The following is a 24,972-nucleotide window of genomic DNA, read 5'->3' on the forward strand; positions in this document are numbered from 1 at the left end:
ATCGATGCTCTCAAAGCAAAAATTATTCCAGCAGTTCCAAGAAAGTTATCCCACCAGGGCGGAAGTAAAGAAATATTTGATCCCGACTTTAATTTGTTAAGAGCTATTATGCCTCATTTCCCCTCAACTGACAATTTCAATTCACAAGAGGGCAGTATTTCATTTGTCTAAGTACCGCTAGTACTATATAATCTGAGGTACAGCTGGGATTAATCCTATCTCGAGTTAGGACTAGTAACCTGTCCTTGCTTAGGATGGGTTCAATGCGTCTTAACGTCTATGGTTACCGCACTTAACTCTTTGTAAGTCCTATGATTAATCCTAAGTTAGGAGGAGTTTGGTGAAATCGACGGCTGGTCTTCTACAATAGTGGCCAGAAAACATCACCCACTCATTTCCTGAAAACTCTATTATCCCACTTCCCTGGTAGCACATGTTCATTTGTTTACTAATTTTGTCATTCAACGCAGTCCTATCTCCGAACCACAAACAACATGTCACATGTACTCCCTTCCCTCCTCACTTGGAACAGCAAACCATTTCCTTCCAATTTTGGCAGGGAAATCCTCTCGCGAGTTGACACTCGTGGCAGAAGTCCAAGTTCTAAATTTTGACCACCCCAATCGGCTGCTCATTTTATTCATTTTTTTCCCCTTACTCATGACAGCAAACCATTTCCTTCCGAGTCTGACAGAAAATTTTAAAACTCTCAAGTATTTTAAGACCAGCACACCGGATCCTTATAATTTTGATTGATAACATATCAATTTCTTTATCAACTATACTAATTTCTTGTCCAAAGTGTAAGGCTTGTTTCATACTTCATGTGAATGCAAATGCAATACGAATTTTGACGTGACAAATTCGAAACATTTGCTGCAAAAACAGCCTGTGATGCAATAATTTGCTTCGCATTCCCATTGTCAGGCAATATGAACCGGGCTTTACTCGATCTCTCAAAGTCGAGTCTTAATGATGACTCCCAAGTTTTTGTTTTTTTGAGGGTTTTTTTCAGAATGGAAACTTAATACTCAAATCAATCACAGTCCATCACTAATTGGCAACTTTAGCCCTGTGTTGTGAGTATAGTACTCTTCCTCTATGCTGTGTACAGAGTCCTATGAAGGAGGGTTTGATTACAGGCAGAAAGTTTTCAGAGCTCCACAATCTCACCAGATTAACATTCCATGGCCACATAAACTTTTGGGTCATGGGTTTCGCAAGTCAGATATTCCTCACAAATTTCACTAATTCATTGAATAATTCAGCTCTCAAAGCTTAAAATTTCAGTTAAAACACAGTTCATCAATTAGAAGAATTTGAAACTTTGCATGGTAGAAATACGATATGGAAAGGTTTGCGGTAACACCATGTAATGACTATCTCTAATGAGTTGGGGTGGTTCTGAAAAGAACCGTAGGATTCATCAGTTCATCAAGCAAACCAATTTTGTGTGTGCTTCTTTGTGAGTGCATTGCACCAGTATTCATAGCTCAAATGAATCTTCTCTGCCAAACAGGCTAGTGTATGCGTACCTGCAACATGCATATTTGACAGAAATTAACAAAGATAAAGCTTGGGCTGAATTGTTTCATCAAATCGACAAATTTATGAAGAATAGCCATCATTCAAAACCCACTGTCAAATAATAGTAAAGACTTGTAATGCGTAGATAAAACCAAAATCCAAAAACTTAAGGAAATTTGGAAATATTTCCATGTTTGTTTACAGCTTAACGGTTAAACGGTAAGCCGTAGTAACCCTAGTCTACTTCTAGACTCACCTGCAGTGTCTGTGGTTTCAGTCAGCATTGAAGAGGGAGGTCCTTCTCCTAATGAGTTGACTGAAGTCACTTGGATCTCATACTGGGTAAAGATATCTGGGGGAAAAAAATGAAAAATCTAAATAAACATCCACATGTACTTTGAATCACACTCACAAAGTTAATAGTAGAAAAACATGAAGAATTTAGTCAACAGTATACATGTACATTTCCAAAATCTATGGTGTAAATCTCTAAGATGCAAAAAAAATGTTATTGGCCTGGCGTTTTGACCCTAGCAAAGTTTGTTCTCAAAGAAAGACTCTGAGAGAAAGAATCTGCTAATAAATAATAGTAATAACATGCATTTATAAAGCGCAGACAGTGGACACTATTGGTAATTGTCAAAGACCAGTCTTCTCACTTGCTATATATCTCAACATATGCATAAAATAAACCTGTGAAAATTTGAGCTCAATCGGTCGTCAAGGTTGCGAGATAATAATGAAAGGGGGGGAAAAAAACCGTGTCACACGAAGTTGTGTGCTTTCAGACGCTTGATTTCTAGACCTAAATTTTTAAATCTGAGGTCTCGAAATCAAATTCGTGGAAAATAACTTCTTTCTCAAAAACTACGTCACTTCAGAGGGAGCCGTTTCTCACACTGTTTTAGACTATCAACAGCTCCCCATTGATCGTTACCTAGTATAGTAAGGTTTTATGTTAATAATTATTTTGAGTAATTACCAATAGTGTCCACTGCCTTCAATACCAGTTATAACCTCGGGCAAATAACTATTTTTTGCACTTATACCATCGGTCCTTTCTATTGGTAAGCAGTTTGCAATAACTTTCAGAAAGATAGGTTATTGCAGTGATAAGGTCTGAGACCCAGTTATTTAGCACCTTATAAGGATTTACACGGTACTACGGTGCATACTGTATAGCAGCCACAGCCAGGAACACCGGGGCGAACCGTTCTCTTTTCGATAAGTGCACTGGGTTCTTTAACATGCGTTACACAACCCATGGGACCAACGACTTTACGTCCCGTCCGGAGGATGAAGCAATGGTTAAGTGTATTGCTTAAGGACACATGTGTCACGGCTGGGGATTCGAACCCATACTCTGCAGATCAGAAACACCAACGTTTTAATTTGATCACGACACTTCCACAAATGACTAATGACTAATTCTACTTTCTCTCTTTTAGGATATTCAATCTAACTTTTCTCAAATCTTTACATTCCCACCCATGCAAATATTTACGAAGACCCAGCCCTGGAATTTCAGCTCTGAGAGGGCATGGTCATTTTCATGTTTCAAAGGGCATTTCCATTGGAATGGCACAAATGCCAAGACCAGGGGCAACATGGCCCAACTTCATGACTCTGCTTCTGTGCTTACGACAATCCTATTTCACAGGTTAGCGGCGAATTTTGGCTTGTGCGCGTGCGTACTCCACGTTACTAGGCATTCTACGCTTACAAGACTAGCGCAGAAACTCAGCGCTAGCATGTCAAGCGGGGAATCGTGACCATAAGCGCAGAATTCGGCGGTAAGTAGAGCCATGAAATTGAGCCCTGATGTCATGTTCTCATCCATGGCCTCCATGCAATTCCAGAGCAATGTCATAGATGTAACAACAGAGATTGCCCGGTAGCTTCGTCAGTTCGAATACCATATTTTAGCAGCGGCTGACTGCATCAATTTAACAGACTGAAATTTGCATCGGAAATAAAGAATATAAGATTTGGTTTTACCGATATGCGTGTAAGCACTGTATACTCGGTGCTTTCCCGAGCTCTGAGGAAAAAAACAATCATGTACAGGCATATTACTCAGGTGGGATTCGAACAGGATAAAGTTAGTGGTTCCACTTACCGAGGCCGTTTAGCAAATGGTATTGAATGTCGCCGACTATTTCTGGTTCAGACCATGCTGTCTCTCCCCTCTTCCTATAGTAGACATTGAAGCTGATGGATTCGGAATGTAGCGGCACAGGCTTGTCCCAAAATAGCATGATGTAATTCTGCTCTTGAGTGATGCTCCTAAGGCCTGTTGGTGCCTTATGAACTGTGTAAGACAAACATTAATACAGGTATGGTATAATAATAATGGATAAAGTGCACGCGTGTTTGCACTAAGCTAACTCTCAGCCAATAACAGCTCTTTATGCCTGTACAATTCATCAAAGATGGAGGTCAATAACGTCTATTGCAATCCATCTATAGACCTTTCAGGGCTTGTGTTTTGTTTGTTATCTGATTTTTCAGAGTGCAAAAAAACCCACCACAAACATGTCGTGCAAACGGCCGTGTTTGCGTGGTCTTTGCTCAATGTGTTGGCTTTTTTTATAAAGATTTTAGAAAAGCGCCCTCTATTAGTGGTAAGTGACGATGACATGGTTAAGTGTGATGGCACATCCCGCTTAACGGAAAATGATAACAGTAGCTTCAATCAAAGACTAATGTGGAGCATCTTACCGGGCTAAGCCCCCAGCTCCAGGATCAAAATCAAATCACGAAGGCCGTACTGGAGGAATTTCGGGCGAGCGACTAGACTAGACCAGAGACTTTGCCGTAGCTCTCGATGTGACCATATTGAACATGCTCCAGTGCATGCTTCGATATAGTCCATCTCCCTGTGCTCTATGATTTTCGGTTAGTCAAGTCTAGTCGCCACCCGAACTTGTTTGAATATTCTTCCCAGCAAGGGAACTTGGCAAACACCCACAAAGAGATATAAACGCCAGCTGAAGAAATTGTGACTAGCAGTAAACTAGACAACAATACTTATTCAAGTCATTGTGAAATCAGTGGTAAGCTTGGGGATTCGAACCTACAAATTTGTGATTGCAAGTCCTGCAGTCAAACCACTTGGTCAGGGTTACTTGCTCCAGGTTGAGCTCTTTAGCTGGTGTATGGCCTTACCTGCTTCAAATGTTTGAGCAGTGACAGGTTTGCTTGAGGGTCCTATTGCTGCTATCCCCAGGGCGTTGTTAAACACAGAAACACTGATGGTGTAGTTCGTGAAGGGATGTAGATTATTCACTAATGCAGTCTGTAAGAAATTGTATACATTAAAAATGATGTCATTTATGAAGATGAGCTTTACAAACACTAGAGGGCAGCAGACAAACTAGTTTTTTTAACACAACCGTAGGACAATATTGCAAGTAATAATGTCTGTTGATGTGGCTTGTTGGTCACCATGGCCCAGTTTCATAAAGCTGTTTTAGCAGAAAATGATGCTTAACAATTTTCTGCTTAGCAGAAATGGGCAGGATACCAGCCACAAATTTTACACAGGACATGGTAGTTTGGTTGGAAACCATTTGTTCTGGTAATTAGCTATTTTTCTTGTCTTAAGGAGCTTCATGAAACTGGACCCTGGCATTACATCAGGCCCCTGGAAAACAATATAAACCTCTACCCTCGCAGGTACATAGAACATAGCATGCTCACCGTTTCAGTAGAAATGACTGTGATGACATCATCGCCCGGACTTAGCATAATCTTATGACCGACTAAGTCTCCGTTCAGTGATGTGGTAGGGGGCGCTGTCCATGTGACACGAATACTGGTAGCGCTGATAGCCTCTGCAGTGACACCCTGTGGTGCTGTGGTTGGCGCTGATAGTAAAACATTGCAAAATAGTTACATATCGTTTATTCAGACTGATCTCTTTAAAGGAACACATTGCCTTGGAGCGGACGAGTTGGTCATAACAAAAGCGTTTGTAACTGTTTTTTATAAAATGCATATGGTTGGAAAGATGTTTTAAAAGTAGAATACAATGATCCACACAAGTTTGCCTCGAAATTGCGTGGTTTTCTTTCTACTGTGCGAACTAACATGGTCGGCCATTTATGGGAGTCAAAATTTTGACCCCCATAAATGGCCGACGTGTTAGTCGACAAGGTAAAAGGAAAACCACGCAATTTCGAGGCATGTTTGTGTGGATCATTGTATTCTACTTTTACAACATCTTTCTACCCATATGCTTTTTACAAAAAACGGTTACAAACGCTTTTCAAAGACCAACTCGACCGATCCAAGGCAACGTGTTCCTTTAAGTTGGAGAAGCTGAATACATTTTTTATAGAAAAAATGATTTTCCTTGGAATCAATCAGAACAAACCTTTTATTAGTATTAAACTTACTTGGTAATGAACAATTGAAAGCTTTCGATAGTATAACACATTGTGAGAAACGGCTCCCTCTAGCGTAATGTAGTTTTTTAAAAAGAGGTAATTTCTTGCTAAAATATTCAAATCTGAAAAAAAGACTTCAGGCCTGAAACAATTCATCTCTCAGTCATCTGAAAGCACACTCATTATGCAACAAGGGTACACCCGTGGTGGCTGTGTAGAGAATAACATGTATGAACTCTCACACAGTCACTGCACATGCTTTCTACAGATTAGATACAGAGGAAGGATGCGGGTCTCCAGTAACTGGGTGGGAGGTGGTTTTTTTTTTGTATGCAAGTTCACCCAAAACAAGGCTAAAAGCCACTCTAGGTTAAGGGCTACAAGGAAGAAAACATAGAAATGTTGTAACTCAGTGGAGCTGAAGGTAGGAATTGATATTCCTCTTAAAAGATGGCAGATCATAGGATGAAGGGAAACATGCACCAGGCAAGGAGTTCCAAAGAGATGCAGTACGAGGGAAAAAGCTACTAGAGTAGCTCTTTGTTCCACATCTCGGCACAGCCACAGTATATGGATGAGAACAAGCAGAAAGCCTGGTCTCACTCTCAAACACCCTGACAGGAGGAACAGGAACAAGGTTGGATAGACTGGTGGAACATTTACCATGAAAATATCTGTAAAACAGAGAGAGGCTGGCTAAAGACCTTTGGTAGTTCATACTTGCAATTTCATGTACAGCCACAAGCCTGGTTTGATCATGATGAGTCGTCATACATGTAGCCCCTTTAAAGGAACACGTTGCCTTGGATTGGTCGAGTTGGGTCTTTGAAAAGTGTTTGTAACGGTTTGTTATAAAATGCATAGTTAAAAAGATGTTGTAAATGAAGAATACAATGATCCACACAAATAATTGTTATGTCTCGGAATTACACGGTTTTCCTTTTACCTTGTCGACTAACAAGGTTGTGTTAGTTCGCAAAGGTAACGTGGCAACGTGTTCCTTTAACCCTAACAAGAAACGATTGTTTTAGTGATAGATCTAATGGACATATTAATTGTTTACTTGTTTGTTTTTTATAAATGGCAGCTCTTAAAAGGAAGGTCACAATAGTACCTTTAAGAGTCCTCTTTCCTATTCTGCAAACTGTGTGGGCGTGTGATCTTTATTTTTGCATTTTACAAAATTTGTTTACTTAAGGAATGCAAAGCGATTGCTAGCAACCAGTCTGCGAAGAGTTAAAAAAAAAATTGTTTGGTTTATGTTTTAAACAAACATTCTGCACTTCATATCTTTGTTTTCCTCTTTGCAACTATTTTTCTGAAGGAATTTAAACCACTTGCTAGCGACCGGTCAGCTCTTGAAAGAGTTTTTTCAAAGTTTGTTTGGTTTCTTATGCGGTAAAAAGATGTTTTCCAGGGCCCAATTTCATACAGCTGCTTAAGCACAAATAGTGGCTCAGCATAACAAAATCAAGCTTACCAGAATAAGGTAACCAGCCAAACTACCATGTCACAGTACAATTTGTGACTGGTATCCTGCTCATTTCTGCTAAGCAGAAAGATGTTAAGCAAAACTTTCTGCTTAAGCAGCTCTATGACATTGGGCCCAGTTAGTACAGGTATCTTACTTCCAGGAGCTGTCTTGAAAGACGACATTCCACTCATCTTAGTATAGTCCCCTCTGTACCTGGCCTCGATCCAGAAGCTGTATTCTGAGAAGACGTCCAGCCCTTCCACCAAGAGGGAGCTCTCCAGTCCAGGGGGAGCACTGAGGGGTGGGTCTGCCGAAGTGGGCGTCTTCTTCCTGGAAGGGAAAAGAGAACATTTCAGATCAGGACACGCTACATCAATTCATAGCTTCCTTTATGCTATTTATGCACAAATGTATAATATTACCCCGGGCCTTGCTCCTAAGCTTGCTCTAAAGCTTTTTCGAAAAAGTAACCAACCGGGCTAATAAAATAAACTCAGGGAGTTACAGATGTAACTTCCCAGGTCAAAATTCTAGTTGAACCTGTGTTTAACTGGAACTAGTTGAAAACCAGTTGATAAACTAGGTAAATACAGTTAAAACCAGTTGGTTTCATAAGGAAAATGGACAGCCACCAACTGGTTTATAATTAAAACCTAGTTGAACACAGTTAAACCTAGTCCAAACCAGTTGGTTAATATGGAAAATGGACGAGTTTGGTCACTATCCAGTTGAATCAGTTGACCCCAGTTAACTAGGTTCAACTGGAATTTTGACCTGGGTTGCCCCTCAGGAAGTTGCAGTAGCCCTGATTTTAAATACCTTGTCATAAACGTATCTTTTGATGTATTAGTGGTAGCAATCACAATCAGTAAATAAGCAAATACCGGGTAAAGTTACATTCAAATACCTAAAAATAAATTTACACATTTTAAAAATTGTATTATTCAGATGGAATGGAAAGCTTATGAGCATCTTGTAACAAGTGTAGGTTGTACAGATTTAAGTAGCCCTAAAGGGCAAGTTAAGGTGGTTTTTTTTACTTGACAATGTATGCCCGGCTAGTGTTAAGGGCAAGCCCTGTTATGGATGCATGTGTGTGCATTGTGTCGCAAAATATAATCACGAGGTAAAATCTGGACGATTATTCCATGAAATTAAGAAAGACGACTTCATTGATGGAAATTATAATGGTCGCAGACAATGCAGGAACAAAATGAATTCAATCTTTGTTTTATGTAACACATAAGTAGATCCATGTAGTTAAAAAAAAAAAGTCACAAAAAAAGTCAAATAGACCAGGATCGTATCCAGCCCACAATCTGAAAAAAATAATATATTCTAAACAACATGGATGACTCCATGTAGACAACAGCCTTGTCCGCTATAGACGATGTGACCCATGTTTACATTCAAACCGCCCTCTGTTGACAAAACACTGTACATTCATGTTTCGCCGGGCAAAAAGACACATAGTCATGGTAAGATTGACTGTACTTTCTTACTGGCTGCCAAAACACAAAGGTTTTGCCCGGTGGTATAATGCGCGCGAATCATGTTAAATGGTTTTTGAGTGACAGTCAGAGGTCACATCGTCTATAACATGACAGAGTTTCACTGAGACAAATGGGCAGACCAGCTATTTTGAAGTCACTGTGAGGATCACTGTGAGGTGTCCCATCTACCCTTTTTTATCATATAGGACTTCTATGTTAAATTTAAGAGCATCACGCATCGCGGCAGTGAATACATGGCAAAGGACGACTACTGATGAGTTCAGTTCAAACATAATTTTAACATAATATGTTAAAGGCACTTGACACTGTTGGTATTGTCTTCTCACTTGGTATCTCAACATATGCATAAATTAACAAACCTGTGAAAATTTGAACTCGATCGGTCGTCGAGGTTGCGAGATAATAATGGAAGAAAAAACACCATTGTCGCACAAAGTTATGTGCTTTCAGATGCTTGATTTCGGGACTTCAAATTTCAATACTTACCATACTGAAGCTTAAAGGCAGTACTGCATAGCCTGGCGGCTCTGAGCAACTGACCTTACAATAAACCAGGATGTTTGGCTTTTTATACTTTTTATACTATCAACAGCTCTCCATTTCTCATTACCAAGTACCGTTTTGCTCACAACTTTTTTAAGTAATTACCAATAGTGTCCAGTGCATTAAATACACCCCCAAATGACCAGTCTATGACCAATCAGACAGAACATCAACTCACCAATGTGTTTATTAATCAAAGTTCTACAGTCAACATTTATAACTTATTTTCAAAGCAAGCTTTCAATACTTACTAATACTCTACTACCGAAGCTATAAGGCAGTACTGCTTTGCCTGGCGACTCTGAGCAACTGACCTTACAATAAACCAGGATGTTTGACCGGGAAAGGGAATCTGACTATTTCCCCTCGATGGTCACGTGCCCGGGGATCTAGTACCCAGACTCCTTCCTTGTTGGTTAATATTGCCCGGCTACATCAACAAGTCAGTTGCAAGTGGAAGTCGTAAAGTGAACTACTGATACAGCTTTAATCTAATCATTAATGACATCAGTTTCCCTTTGTTTTTGCTATTCATCCTAAAAGCCATTGGACATTTTTTTGAACCGAACAAAAAATTTAAAGTTCACAGATTTACAAATAACTTACAGAGTTTACAGAAGGTTATGGTGAAAAACATTAAAACAATTATCAATCTCGATATCGAGAATAACCGATGTCATGACACGGTGACACATGCGGAAACAAGGGTGGGTTTTCCCGTTATTTTCCCCCGACTCCGATGACCGATTGAGCCTAAATTTGCACAGGTTTGTTATTATACAGCGCTTTACAAGAAACACTACAATACGCAAATAAATAACAGCACTCACAATGGGAAAACATGCACAGTACTATATGATAATCGATATGAATAGATCTCTAACATCCACTGTGTGCTGTGTGGTTGTTGGCAATGCTTGACATGTAGATTCACTTAAATATATTCTGTGGATTTTGTTTGCGCAAAACGAATTTGGAGTAGAATTGTATTTAAAGGGAGTTATACTTGTGCCGTTTTGTAGCACCAAAGTTTGGGATTGTGTTAGTTCACAGAGGAAAAGAGATATCATATCATTTTGAGGGATATTTGTGTAAATCAATATTTTGTTTACATATTTCCAGCCATATTCATTTCAAAACAAAGGCTTTAAACGGTCCAATGTACCTATAAGTAATCTGAAGGTAATGTATTATCCTGATGTTTCCATTTTTAAGTTTGGATTAGCAGACTTTTGGGTCACAGTGTTTGCGTAAACTTTTTCAATCCTGGGCCACTTGATATGGGCCAGCCTTGTTTTGAATGTACTCCCCCTTTTTTCCTACATATTTGTTCAACCCTCTGTGCAATGAGACTATTTGTAAATTGTTTGTTTGTAGTTTGAAGAAAACAAAGTTGCATCCCCTTATAAGGTGATCCCTCTGCTGCAACTTCCAAGGTTGTATGGTTTGGTAAGCTTAGGAGAGATCCCTGGCTATACAGCAGTTAAAGGAACACGTTGCCTTAAAATCGGTCAGTTGGTCTTTGAAAAGCATTTGGAATAGTTTGTTAAGAAACGCAAATGGTTAGATAGATAATTTAAAAGTAGAATATAATGATCCACACAAACATGCCTCGTAATTGCACGATTTTCCTTTTACATCACAAAGAAACACGGTCTGCCATTTTGTGGAGTCAACATGATGACTCCATAAAATGGCCGACAGTGTTAGTTTGCGACGTAAAGCGAAAACTGTGCAATTTCAAGTTATGCTTGTGTGGATCATTATAGTCTACTTTTATAACGTTTTTCTAACCATTTCAAAGACCAACTTGACCAATCCAAGGCAACGTGTCCCTGTAAAGGTTGAAAAGCTTCTGCTGCTTGGCACACCCCCCTCCCCTCGCCCCACACAAAGCAAAGACATTGACAAAGGTAGGGAAACTGCCAATGTTAGGTTTGATGAGAGCTCAGTTGGTAGAGCTCTGGCACACTTATCTGGAGGATGCAGGTTCAAATCCCCCTCTAGGAAATTTTGCAATGTCAACAAATTCTCAAGAAGCCCTTTTTAAAAGTTTATCTGAACCGTCTTAGTTCAAATCCCCCTTTAACCCCCTACAGCTGACTGACACAGGGGCGCTTGCACTGTGTTCAGTGTTTGTTGCATTTATTCCCTGCCTAAACTAAGTCTTATCGGCTTATAATGTAACCCTTCCACCGTAGACATGACAGCCCTCCATAGGTCACTGCAGCTTGTCAGTTAAATCTAAACATCTCCACTGCTTATCTGCTTAACATGTCTGGAAAAATATTTTAAACCTTTAGATATTCCGCAGACACTGTTCATGTTTTGTGTGAATGGCCTTGTAAAGTAAAAAAAAAACTTTGAAAATTTGGGCTTTATCCGTTGTCTCAGAACACAATAGTGTAAATAGCATTTAAAAACATGTCCTAATTTTTTGTTGTAACAACCGAATTCAGATGTTGCGTCTTTCAATCAATCAATCAAACGTAATTTGTATAGCGCCTAAATCAAAAGTTTGCTCAAAGGCGCTGAGGCACAGAAGAAATTAAAAAGTCATTGATGGTAGGCCTCCTGAAACAAGTGGGCTTTCAGAAGTGCCTTGAATGTGTGTTGAGTGATGGTTTTAGGTTTTTTAATATATAGTTTTTCAGATGAAGTTTTTCTGGAATATGACGATCGTTTCAAAGAGAAACATTTCACAGAAAAAAATGGTTCTTGTAAGAACTTCATACTCAGCGAGCTGTCTGACTAAAATTAAAGGAACATGTTGCCTTGGATCGGTCGAGTTGGGCATTGAAAAGCGCTTGCACCCGTTTGTTTTTGCATATGGGTAGAAAGATGTTTTAAAAGTAGAATACATTGATCCACACAAACATGCCTCGAAATGGCACGCTTTTCCATTTACCTCGTAGACTCAGTTGGCCATTTATGGGAGTCAAATGTTTTACTCCCATAAATGGCCGACTGCTACTTTGCAAAGTAAAAGGAAAACCACACAATTTCGAGGCAAATTTGTGTGGATCATTGTGTTTCACTTTTAAAATATCTTTCCAACCATATGCATTTTATAACAAACGGTTAAAAACTCCTGCATAACACCTTTAAACAGTCCTATTTCTATCAACAAGTCTGTTTTTTGTTGAGATATTCCATTTAAAACCAAAGCCTTAGGAAGGCTGTTAAGCTGTGCTGAAAATAAAATATCTTGAACTTCTTATCTGCAACAAACAGCCAAACTCACAACACCTACGCTTAAAACAGATCAACTTCTGTCAACAAGTCTGGGGAAAAACAATATTTTCTTTAGACCCAGATATTCCTTTTCACTCCTACCTTTTCCATAGTTTTTTAGTTGTGCTGAAATTCTAATAATTACAAAGACGAATCTACAAACATTAACCACAGGAAATTATATAAATGGTTTCTATACAATTTGCTGAATGATAATCATATAAATGATGTGGGTAGCTGAGGCGTTTTTTCAGAGTCGGAAGAAAATAACGGGAAAACCCACCCTTGTTTCTGCACGTTTCGCCGTGTCATGACATGTGTTTAAAAAAAAATCCGCAATTCTTGATGTCGAGAATTGATAATTATGTTAATGTTTTCTCAAAAAGTAAAGCATTTCATGGCATAATATTTCAAGAGAAGTCTTCCGAGATTACCTTCTGTAAACCCTGCAAGTTATTTGTAAATCTGTGAACTTTTTTATTTTCTGTTCTGAAAGTGTACCGGTATATTGGCTTTAAGCAGCTCTATGAAATTGGGCCCTGGCATTATTCATTGGGGAAAGCCTGTTACCAATATTTTTCATTATTTTATTAATAATATAACATGCTTATCAATCGCCTTAACATCCATACCTGGATCTTAAGATGCTGTACTAATGAAAACTGCACAACAAAAAAGGATGAAATAATCAAAGAGGCGTGACATGTTACATAAAATGTCAAACCAAAAATTGGACCAACCAATAGTTAAACCCCTCTGTTGAAATTATTTGTTTAAGGAGTTCCACGAGTCCTAGACACTTCATATCGAGAAAGTCGAGTGCATCCCGCATAGAGCCCAACTGCAGTCAATATCGTTGAGTAAACCAAATTTCCAATTTGTGCGGTCAATGTCACATAATTGTAGAATGGTCTGTGATTTTCTTCAAGTGCAGTAAAATATAATCACAAAAATAAAATAAATAGATAAAGACTTCAAATGATTTGATTTGTGTTTCAGCGATATCAACGAGTAATTGAATTTCACCCATCGCTGGTTTTCATGTGCCTGTAGTTATGAAGAAGAAAGCAGTTGTAATCAAGCAGAAAAGCTATTTGTTGATGATGAGGACAAAATAACTTAAAGGGTCTATATACTTTTTGTAGGACAAAAAACATACATGTAATGTCCACAGATTTACATTAAAGGCAGTGGACACTATTGGTAATTACTCAAAATAATTATCAGCATAAAACTATTTCTTGGTGAGGAGTAATGGGGAGAGAATGATGGTATAAAACATTGTGAGGAACGGCTCCCTCTGTAGTTTTCGAGTAAGAAGTAATTTTCCATGAATTTGATTTTGAGACCTCAGATTAAGAACTTGAGGTCTCGAAATCAACTATCTAAACGCACACAACTTCGTGTGACAAGAGTGTTTTTTTTCTTTCATTTTTATCACATCTTTTCACAGGTTTGTTATTTTATGCATACATGTATGTTGAGATACACAAAATGTGAAGGCTAGTCTTTGACAATTACCAATTGTGTCCACTGCCTTTAAACTTACACAGTTTGAAGATAATGATAGTAGAAAGCTTCCCTGAAAATATTACTTGCTGAGGTGCTGTAATTTTTGAGAAATGAGTAAAACAACGTCATTAAAATAATTTTTGTCTCAGTGATCATGAGACGAAAATTTTTTTAGCATGTAAAAACGTATTTTCATGACATTGTTTTACTCATTTTTTAAAAACTACAGCACCTCAGCAACTAATATTTTAAGGCAAGCTTTCTACTATCATTATCTTCAAACGGTGTAAGTTTTATGTAAATCTGTGGACATTGTGTTTTGTGTTACAAAGAGTACCCAAACCCTTTAAAGATAGGGTCATAGATTGGTAAATACTCCACAAACCGATGACCATAAAAACTTACTAACATAATACTTGCTTATAAGCCCTGCAGCTGATTTTGGAAAAAGGAATACCTTTAAAGTAATGGCTTGATAATTTTTCACCCCAAAACATTTGAGTCTGAGAATTGTTTCATACATGAATCATTTCTCAGATAAATGAGGGTTTGTGTCCAGAGATGTGGACCCAATTTCATAGAGCTGCTAAGCACAACAATTTGCTTGGAATGAAATTTCTTCCTTGATAAAAACAGGATTACCAACCGATTTTCCATGTGATTTTCAAGATAAGCAAACAACAGCTGAATTCCAGTACCAAGCAATAAACAACGAACGGAAATTCAGTTGGTAATCCTGTTGTTATCAAGAAAGAAATTTCATGCTGAGCAAATTTTTCTGCTTAGCAGCTCTCTTTAATAGCTACTTTTTGTGCTTTGATTATTGGGTCCTAGTTGGTACTCGCTAAACTGGGATGCATTTGTAGGATTTGAAACTTTGCATAGTGGAAATACGATAAGGAAGGGCTTGCGGTAACACCATGTAATGACTATCTCTAATGAGTTGGGGTGGTTCTGAAAAGAACCGTTGGTTTAAACTCGACGTTTCGATCAGTATGCTCTGATCGTCTTCTGGAGAAAACGATCAGAGCGTACTGATCAAAACGTCGAGTTGAAACCAACGTTTCTTTTAACAACCACCCAAACTCATTAGAGATAGTCATTACTTATGGTGTTACCGCAAAACCTTTTCATAGGGATGCGTTTGATGTTCTTGTGAAAATAGTTTGACAGTTTTTTTTGTACTGTAGGTACTGAATTCAGCTGAAACATTCACATTGTGTCTTTCTTGCATATAAAGTAGCATGTTGCATTCATATAAATTAGCATTACATTGACAAGAACCAAGTGTCTTGGCCGAGCGGTTAAGAGCACCGAATTCAAACTCTGGTGTTTCTGATCAGCAGAGTGTGGGTTCGAATCCCCAGCTGTGACACTTGTGTCCTTAAGCAAGACACTTAACCATTGCTTCGTCCTTCGGATGGGACGTAAAGCCATTGGTCCCATGTGTTGTGTAACGCATGTAAAAGAACCCAGTGCACTTATCAAAAAGAGAAGGGGTTCGCCGCGGTGTTACTGGCTGTGGCTGCTGAATGCGGCAGAGCACCTTGTAAACCCTTATAAGGTGCTAAATAATTGGGTCTCAAAATTCATCACTGCAATAACTTATCTTTCTGAAAGTTTGTATATACTCAGTGCCTTGAGTACCTTGTTTGGTAGATACATGTACATGCGCTATATAATACTTCGATATTTTTATTATTAACCAAGCATCCATCCATGATTAGCAAGCAGACTGTTAGCAAGGTTAGCGGTACCAACCGCATCTCTGTGAGGAGATGTGTTTTACTATGAACTCTTGTATCTCTTATGTCTTCTAATGGAAGAGAGTCTCCTGCTGACTTGATGAACTCAAGCATGATACAGGGTAAGCTTCAATGAAAACTTAATAACCCTTCACATTTAACGTACCAACCAACCCTCCGGGGGGGGGGGGGGGGGGGGGGAGCCCACAAACTATTCATAGATACTAGGTTTATATTAAAGAACTTTAAATAACTTAAATAGATATTGTGGGTGAAAATTATGAAGGCATGAGAAGGAAGTCCAACACAAGCAATGTCTGCAGACCAAATTTTGGAAGAAAAGAAGGTGAGGTGGAGGCAGGAACCGTTGGAAAATTATACATGTATTTTAATCCTAACCATACTAAATATAACAAGATTAAACACATGTAAAGGTTGTTAGATACTGCCCTCAATTCTTTTGTTTGAGCCCAGTAGCCCTTTTCACACTGTGATCCCTAGGATTCCCCGAGATTGCCCCAGGGGAATAACGAGCGGCCATTTCACACTATGATCCCTTTAATGATAATAATAATAATACTAATAATAATATCAAAGTCCTATATAGCGCACGTATCTACCAAACAAGGTACTCAAGGCGCTAAGTATATACAAACTTTCAGAAAGATAGGTTATTGCAGTGATGAATTCTGAGACCCAATTATGTACATGTAGCACCTTAAAAGGGTTTACAAGGTGCTTTGGCACATTCAGCTGCCACAGCCAGGAAAACCAGAGCGAACCCCTTCTCTTTTCGATAAGTGCACGGGGTTCTTTTAAAGGTGTTACACAACACATGGGACCAACGGCTTTACGTCTCATCCGAAAGACAAAGCAATGGCTAAGTGTCTTACAACACTGTTGTTGGCCAAATGACCAGAGTCGATTTCACCAAACTCTTCCTAAGTTAGGATTAATCTTAGGACTTATATCCAAATACGTAGGATGCATTAAACCCATCCTACATGTAAATTAGGACACCACTCGAAGCAAGCAAGCAAGCAAGCAAGCAAGCAAGCAAGCAAGCTCGTCCTAACTCAGGTTAGGATTAATCCGTGAAATTGGCTGCAGGGCACAAAATGCAAAGCGCATTGATCAGAAAGGAAACTTCCTTCAACACTTTCAAGAACCAACTCAAGACCCACCTCTTCACACAAGCTGCTTCTCCTTTTGTTTATTTTGTTTAATTAGTTCTTTTAGTTGTTAGCTTTGTTAGGGTTCCTGCGCCAGGAGCGTCACCTGTGACAGACATGGCGCATTACAAGTTTCCTTTATTATTATTATCACGTTGATACGATGTTGTACAATGGGCTGTATAAAAACTAGTTCTCATTTAGCCATAGCTACTAACCTGTAGAGAACCTGGTATGATTCAACAGGTCCGTTACTTGCTGCCCAAGCGACGTCTATAGAATTCTTGGTTATTACCCTGGCAACTGGGTCACCTGGTGGGACTGGTTCTGAAAGTATAAAACAAGAGAGAATGCAGATACATGATTATTATATCTGCCATTTATTGACAGTGAAAGGTGCAACAAATATAAATGCAACATTCTCTGTTAGCACCTTTTTGTTTCTAAACACTTGTATGCAATTATTGTTATAAAGTACAAACTCAATTAAATATTAGTTTCCCCTTTATACATCGGAGAGGTTGAGTATTAACTATTGATAAGTAAACAACAACAAAACCAGATGAGGAAAAAGTGATTACACATGTACATATATTAGTCAAACAACATTAACCTGAAATCCCTTTATGTGATATACCGGGGTCCTTCCATACTGTACAGTAACTCTAACGTCATTATGGTAAGTAAAGAATATACAGCACTGAAGGCGTAAGATGGGAACTCAGGCTGAAATGTGCACTGGGCGCCATTTCAGCAAGCAACTCTTACAATGCAACAGTGGAGACAATGAGCATTGCTATCAATGGGTGTGTTTGTTTAGCTTCCCTGGGTCGACCCCGCTCTGCCCCGGTATGTTCGAATAGCTTTGACGTCATTCCAGGAGCTCACCCGGGTCAGCCCCCAGTGCCCTGCTTGTGGAGTGGTCACTTGGGGGTGACTCGCGGTGCATGGCATCACCACGAGAGGGCGAGTGTGATTGTTTGATTAGCTCTTATCAGGGGCTCACCCGAGTGAACACTGCAGGGTCAACCCAGGGAAGCTTATCGAACGCACCCAATGATATGAGGACATATTTGCTTGCTAATATGGCACCCATGCAAATTTCCCATTCCAACGATAGAACTTGCACCTTCAGCGCTCTATACTATTTGATGCTAACTCAGCACCCATACTGAAGGACCCTGGAGCCCAATTTCATAGAGCTGCTAAGCAGCAAATGTTGCTGAAAAAAAAATTCCTGCTTAGCAGAAATTAGCAGGTTACCAGTCAAAAAAAGAGCATAGGACCTGGTATTTCGGCTGGTAACCTTACTCTGGTATAAAGCTTATTTTGATATTCTTAGCTTATTTTTGTGCTTAAGCAGCTCTATGAAATTGGTCCCAGGTATGCCAAATCCCACACAAAAACGCATATTAGTGTACAGCAGTCCCCAGTCCAACGGACTCAAACAAATCAAGTTGCTGGATTTTAACTGGTTGGCGATGATGGTTTTGAGAGAAGGAACGAAGGTCATTAAGAGTGCAAAGTAATTGTCTTGAATGATTCAACTCAACATCAATGTGAAGTGTCATCACAGGAAACTTGAAATGATGCATGAACGTTTAGAGGTTAACATTACCACATGAGGCTGTATCACATCCATGTGTTATGTAAAGGGAGGCTGTTTCTTTGGAATAGTCTTCCTGTGCCTATTCGCCAAGCTAATTCTTTGCAATGTTTTAAGCCCATGTGAATATCATTTGTTTGAAGCCAGTGGACACTATTGGTAAATACTCAAAATAATTATTGTCATTAAACCTTACTTGGTAAAGAGAAGTGGCGAGAGGTTGATAGTATAAAAAAATTCTGAGAAACGGCTCCCTCTGAAGTCAAATAGTTTTTGAGAAAGAAGTAAGTTTTCATGATTTTGATTTTGATACCTCAGATTTAGAATTTGAGGTCTCGAAATCAAGCATCTACAAGCACACAACTTGGTGTGACAAGAGTGATTTTTCTTTCATTATTATCTTGCAACTTCCGACAACCGATTGAGATCAAGTTTTCACAAGTTTGTTATTTTGGATATATGTTGAGATACACCAAATGAGAACACTGGTCTTTGAAAATTACCAACAGTGTCCAGTGTCTTTAAAGCTGCTTTTTGTATCTTGTATCTTTCTCTCATTGTTTATTGTATTGTTCATTTTATGCACTTAAGAGGCATTTTGCATTAGGCGCTTTACAAATGTCTCATCATTATTATTAATTATTAATAAATAAATAAAAAGTTTTGGTGGGAGTAAAAAACAACAAATGATTTCCGAATAAACAAAGAGAAATCACATCACGAATGTACAAGACTGTGCAGATATTGTCCCCAGTTAACAAACAAAATGTATACTATGCATCACTCATTTGAACAATTTTGCAAAGAATTAGTACAACTGTGCATGTACAGGCAGGGCTGTACAGTGTTTGTGTCAACAATCTTGACACAGTTTGAGCAAGTTCGATCAAGGACCAAATGATTGATTCAAGACGTACGTAGTGCAAGTGTTCTGTTCAAGATGTACATAGTGCGTGCGCACTGAATTGGTAGGTCGAACGGCTCTTGTCTTGTCATGTTAATGGGATGCCACAACCATGAGAAAACTAACTTTAAGAAAGAGACGGATACACACAAAAACCACTAGGACCACAACTAAAACATGCTACATGTACACTTGTAACCACAATTATGACAATACATGCAACAATAAACATTGTGAAGCTATGGTGAGAATTTATTTGTTACAGCTAACACTAACGTCAACAAATCAAGAATTAAGAAAATTGTTAAATAGCTGGATTACACTAAGCGTCAACGACCACCATATTATAGCCTTAAACGCGTCCACATTCATCAAATATTGCGCTCGGTGACGCTTATTGCAATCTAGTCAGAAAGACGATGCATGTCTATGTTAAATCATAGTTAGAGACACTGGACACTATTGGTAATTGTCAAAGACCAGTATTCTCACTTTGGTGTATCTCAACATATGCATAAAATAACAACCTGTGAAAATTTGAGCCCGATTGGTCGTCAAGGCTGCGAGATAACTATGAAAGAAAAAAACACCCTTGTCACACGAAGTTGTGTGCTTTCAGATGCTAGATTTCGAAACCTCAAATTCCCAACTTGAGGTCTCAAAATCAAATTCATGGAAAAATACTTCTTTCTCGAAAACTACGTCACTTCAGAGGGAGCTGTCTCTCCCCATTAGTTGTTAGGAAGTGAGGTTTTATGCTGATAATTATTTTGAGTAATTACCAATAATGTCCACTGCCTTTAACGACCCCCAGACCATAGCTGGCGGAAATGTTGTGTTTATAAAGAATTTAAAAAAACAACAGTAATAAAAAAGTAAATCCTGATGAATTAGTGGCCAAATTTCTTTGCCCTGGTACTCTGATTTCATTAGTTGGTTTCCAAATTGCTAATAGGCTATCTAGCATGGTGACATCAACCCTCTGGAGAAAATTAATCTTTCATCCATTTATTTCATTCTATGCCAGACCTCTGATACGATCAGGACATTAATTTCACTTTCAGACCATTTCAGAGGCAGACGTTTCTCCAAAATCATTAAATATGTCAACAAGTACCGTCAGTGGAAGCTCTTAACCACTTAATTGAATTTTAGCTTTAATGCATACTCTGTCTGCAGCAATTGAAGGTCACTAATGTTGATCCAGTTGGGTTAAAATTATCGAGTAGTGTGTAACATTGAAAACAACAAACAGCTAGGAACAGAGTCACAAGAGGGCGCTGTAACAATAACCTTTCTGATAACAAATAATCAACACTCTTCATTCAGTGTTAATTTTTTATTTATTTTTTCATTTTTGAAAGCTATTATTGTATTTTTCGAATTATCACCTGTTTCGCTAATAAGTTTCAGCTTTGAAGGCACTTAACACGTTTGGTAAACTTATCCCAACTTCAGGCTCAATTGGTCATTGAATTTGCAAGAGAATAATGAAAGAAAAAAACACCCTGCTTGCATTACTTTGTTTGCTTTCAGATGCATAATAAAAGGCTTCAGTTGAAGTCTTTTACTTTTTTAACAAATACCTCTTTACCAAATTGAACTACTTCAGAGGGAGCCGTTTCTCACAATGTTTTGTACTATCAACAGCTCTCCATTGCTGGTTACCAAGTGAGTTTTCATGCTTTAACAAATAATTTTTAGTAATGACCAGTAGTGTCCAGTGCCTTTAAAGTAATCTATCGTGCATTTTTGCAGTTGATAACAAGCATATTTGTCAGAAAGGTAAATAGAAGTTACAGCTCCAAAACGTACCCAGAAGTGGCATTTGTCTAAGAAAGGAACAAACACCCATAACTGTTATGAAGACACTGACAGCACGTTCCACAAATTATTTCACAACACCAGCGTTTGACAAGAGCAGAGTTAAGCCTGAGGTTAAAAGCTTGATTAAAATCTGAAACACTAAACACACATTAAGAGAGAAAAAATATGCTGGATCAACTGCACTGGCACAGCTTCAACACCTTACCTTCTACAGTTAAGTTTAGATTGGACTCCATGGTCAAAATGGTTGCTAGAAGAATAAGGTACACATGTATGAACGTTCATTAGTAAACAATTATAACACAAAATAGTAAAAGTGGTAGATGTATCTGGGGGCATTCTGGGTAATTTTCGTTTACATATTTTCCTGAAAGAGCCCCTTTTTAGAACTCTCTCTATTATTTGGTGTAAGATTATGTGCCAGGGAGGTAAAAACAAATGCTAATTGTCTTCATGTGAAAAAAATACAAAATTGTTATAAGAACATTGATAAACTATTAATGTCACTTTTTATTCTAGTAATTTTTTATCTAAACTTTTATCAAGATTTCAAATAGGGAGGGGAGCTCTATCAGTGGTGTCACAGGGGCAGCACCCTTGAGAGAGGGGGAGGTGAGGGGCGGAGGTAATTTGGGAGGGAAGGCCTGTTTTGCCACCGGTAAAGCTTGCAACACAGAAAATTGTTTAGCAATTCTTTCAACACTTTTTTTTTTGGGGGGGGGGGGGGTTGGGGGAGGAAAAAATTACAGATAGCAAACACCATCTACATCTACAATCTACAAGTAAAATGCATGGCTTGAACAAATTATACACAGTATTGTGAATAATTTGTTCAAGACATGCATGCTACTTGACATTTGTGACACTGAGTACCCTTAGGTAATTTGATTAGATTGGTGGACTTAACCTTTTGGTTAAAGATTAATCAGTTTTCCTCCTCAGTTTAGCCCTCTCTGCATCTGTTCTTACTTTACTGTGTTGTTTGTTATTGTAGATTTTATGTTCATGTTTGGTGTGGAATAAAATAATACAAAATGAAATGGAACAGTCATTTGCCATGTATGTTGATTTCAAGAACAGAAATGAAAAATATTTCTGTATTTATTTGCTTTTAGTGTTTTATTTTATCTTTAACCCTTTTCATTATTTCCTCAACCCCCAACTTTCATCCAAACCCCTCAACATTAGTTTCAGGGGAAAGTTCTACCCCACATGATCCCCACCCCAGCCAGCCGCCAATGTTTGTCGCTCTGGATTACACGACGGGATGCATTCAGGCTAATCGAGGCCAAATGAAGCTTCGTAAATATCTGACAGCACATATTAACCTTTCAATCTCTTCATAGCGGCTATGTATTATGTCATCCCGAGTACACTGCTGCTGCACTGCTCAGCTAGCCGATTACTTCCTAACGGGTTGTTCTTCATTTTTTAAAGGGGCGGTTAGATTATGTCCGAAAAGCATTGATGTTAATTTTTTCGCCCTTATCGCTGAGGTTGTTTATCGTTGATAAGGTTCATTAGTTACAGTTTGATCATCGTCTGTACTGTTATCTTTAGGTTGTAAAATTCGGCAATCTGCGACTACGTCCTTCCATGTCAAATTAGCCCAACTCAAAAAACAAACAAAAAATTATAATCAGGTCATTTGTTGGTAAATTGACGATGATCTTCCCATTTCAAAACTTTAAAGGCATACCATGTATGGATGTGAATATAACATGTTTTATAATGGGTGTCAATGTTTTGGGTTTTCAGATACAGTTTTCTCAAATATGACTTTATTTTCAGAATACTTCGTATTAAGTCTTTCGAGATTTTATTAACTGCCTAAGGGTTGAAATGTCAGGCCATTAAACAAATTTTTATTTTGCATTTACACCATTGCAATGGCGTAAATGCAAGGACCGATGCATTGGTCCTCTTGGTTGGTTAAGTTGTTTGCAACAGCTAAGGAAATATTCCAGAGAAAAAAAATTGTTCTAGTATGAACATTATCAGGATGCTTTTTAGACTAATTAACATAAACGTTTTTAAACCAAGAATCCTATAAAACAGTAATACGTTCAAAATACACCATTCTCGGGAAACAGTTCAGGCAAGTAAAGCATTAAGCATTAATTATACCATTAATATGTAGAACACTTATCTGAGTATCTGTGGAGTCTCCTAAGACATAATCATTTAATTAATCTTTCAGCATCACCGTGGTACATGGTGCACTGAGCGGCCATTGAGAAAGAACACTAATTACTTACACTATGTGGAGATGATATGCCCATAACGTATTATTAAGGAGTCCGCCATGTACATGTACATGAACTGTTCAGAGGCTAGCCAACAAAACTGCACAGTGCAAGTTTTTACAGACACTGTAGTGCATGACTCACTTTAAAGGGAGAGTGTATAATAAGTTTTTTTTTTAGGATTCAACTGATTCCCATCCACCATGATCACTTGTATTCAATAAACTCACCATAGTAAAGAGAGAGGGTCAAAATTATCACAATATGGTGTTAAAGTGACACCAATGTAAATAGAATTGTGTTGGCAGAAATTAGAGTTATACATTTATTAACACCTCCATTTTGATTCTGTTAGTGACCAAACCCATGGTGTAAATTTTGACACCCAGTTTTTGCAGTACAATAAAAACTTACAGACTTGTTATGCTTCTGCAGGGATTTGGTTAATGATGGTATTGTTTGGTTTCAATACTAGCGAGTACTCAACTTAAATGAAGACTATATTTTTTCTATATTATAATCAACTATTCTTTTTCAATTAAAATAACATGAACGTAACTTGGGCAAATTTCTTTATAGATAACAAAACCGGAAACGAAGACCCAGTGTTATTCTCAGGTTTTCTTTGAAGATTTGTGGTTATACAATACAATACAATACAATAATCTTTATTAGATCCCAAAAAGGGTAATTCAAATGCTCGCAAACAGATTTTAAATACAGATTTTAAATATATATATTCTGCTTTCATTTTTTCATGGCCATATGCAATCTGGGTCATTCTAAGTGGTTTTATATTTTTGATTTTTGTGAATTTGATCTGAAGTCCCCCCCTCAAGTTTCTTTTTCCTAGTATCAACCACAATTTGCACAATACAAGTGATAGGCTCTCTCGCTTGTCCATGGTTTAAACCTGCTTGATATGGTGCGAGCATAAGTGAGCTTTCACAGTTCAATATAATATTATTATAAAATATTACGTCCTGTTTTGATATTTACCATTCCTAAACTTTTGTCTCCAACTGTCTTGTAAGAAGGATATACTGACTAATAAGAGAGACCCACAACACTGGGCTACACGTACATGTCATGTACACGTATAGTTCAGTTGGAAGAGCCCTGGAACATTAATCCAGAGGTCACAGGTCAAATCCTGTGGTAGTAAACTTTTCCCAAGTACATTCCAAAATTATTTAAGAGTACGTTTCCTGAAACTTGCGAGTGAAACAATACACTCTGCTTGTGTCTCAACACTAGTCTCAGTCTCTATTTTGATT

General features: G+C 38.2%; 1 protein-coding gene across 3 annotated transcripts in view; it reads right to left on the minus strand.

Annotated features, from left to right (window-relative positions):
• The window catches only part of LOC139933957 (putative receptor-type tyrosine-protein phosphatase mosPTP-1), a 108,628-nt gene that overhangs the window by 48,136 nt on the left and 35,520 nt on the right, over positions 1-24,972 (minus strand). Inside the window, exons 4-10 of one of the 3 annotated variants that reach the window (XM_071928199.1) lie at positions 21,655-21,699; positions 17,331-17,439; positions 7,547-7,722; positions 5,230-5,396; positions 4,696-4,825; positions 3,647-3,838; positions 1,784-1,879 (exon numbers count right to left, since the gene is read on the minus strand). In XM_071928199.1, coding sequence (XP_071784300.1) covers positions 1,784-1,879; positions 3,647-3,838; positions 4,696-4,825; positions 5,230-5,396; positions 7,547-7,722; positions 17,331-17,439; positions 21,655-21,699 — 915 coding nt within the window. Of the gene's footprint in view, positions 1-1,783; positions 1,880-3,646; positions 3,839-4,695; positions 4,826-5,229; positions 5,397-7,546; positions 7,723-9,700; positions 9,747-17,330; positions 17,440-21,654; positions 21,700-24,972 lie in introns of those variants that run through there. The other 2 variants (XM_071928201.1, XM_071928202.1) reach the window with 2 other exon arrangements.

This window comes from Asterias amurensis, chromosome 2, assembly GCF_032118995.1.
Source record: "Asterias amurensis chromosome 2, ASM3211899v1".
In the NCBI taxonomy this organism is placed as follows: domain Eukaryota; kingdom Metazoa; phylum Echinodermata; class Asteroidea; order Forcipulatida; family Asteriidae; genus Asterias; species Asterias amurensis.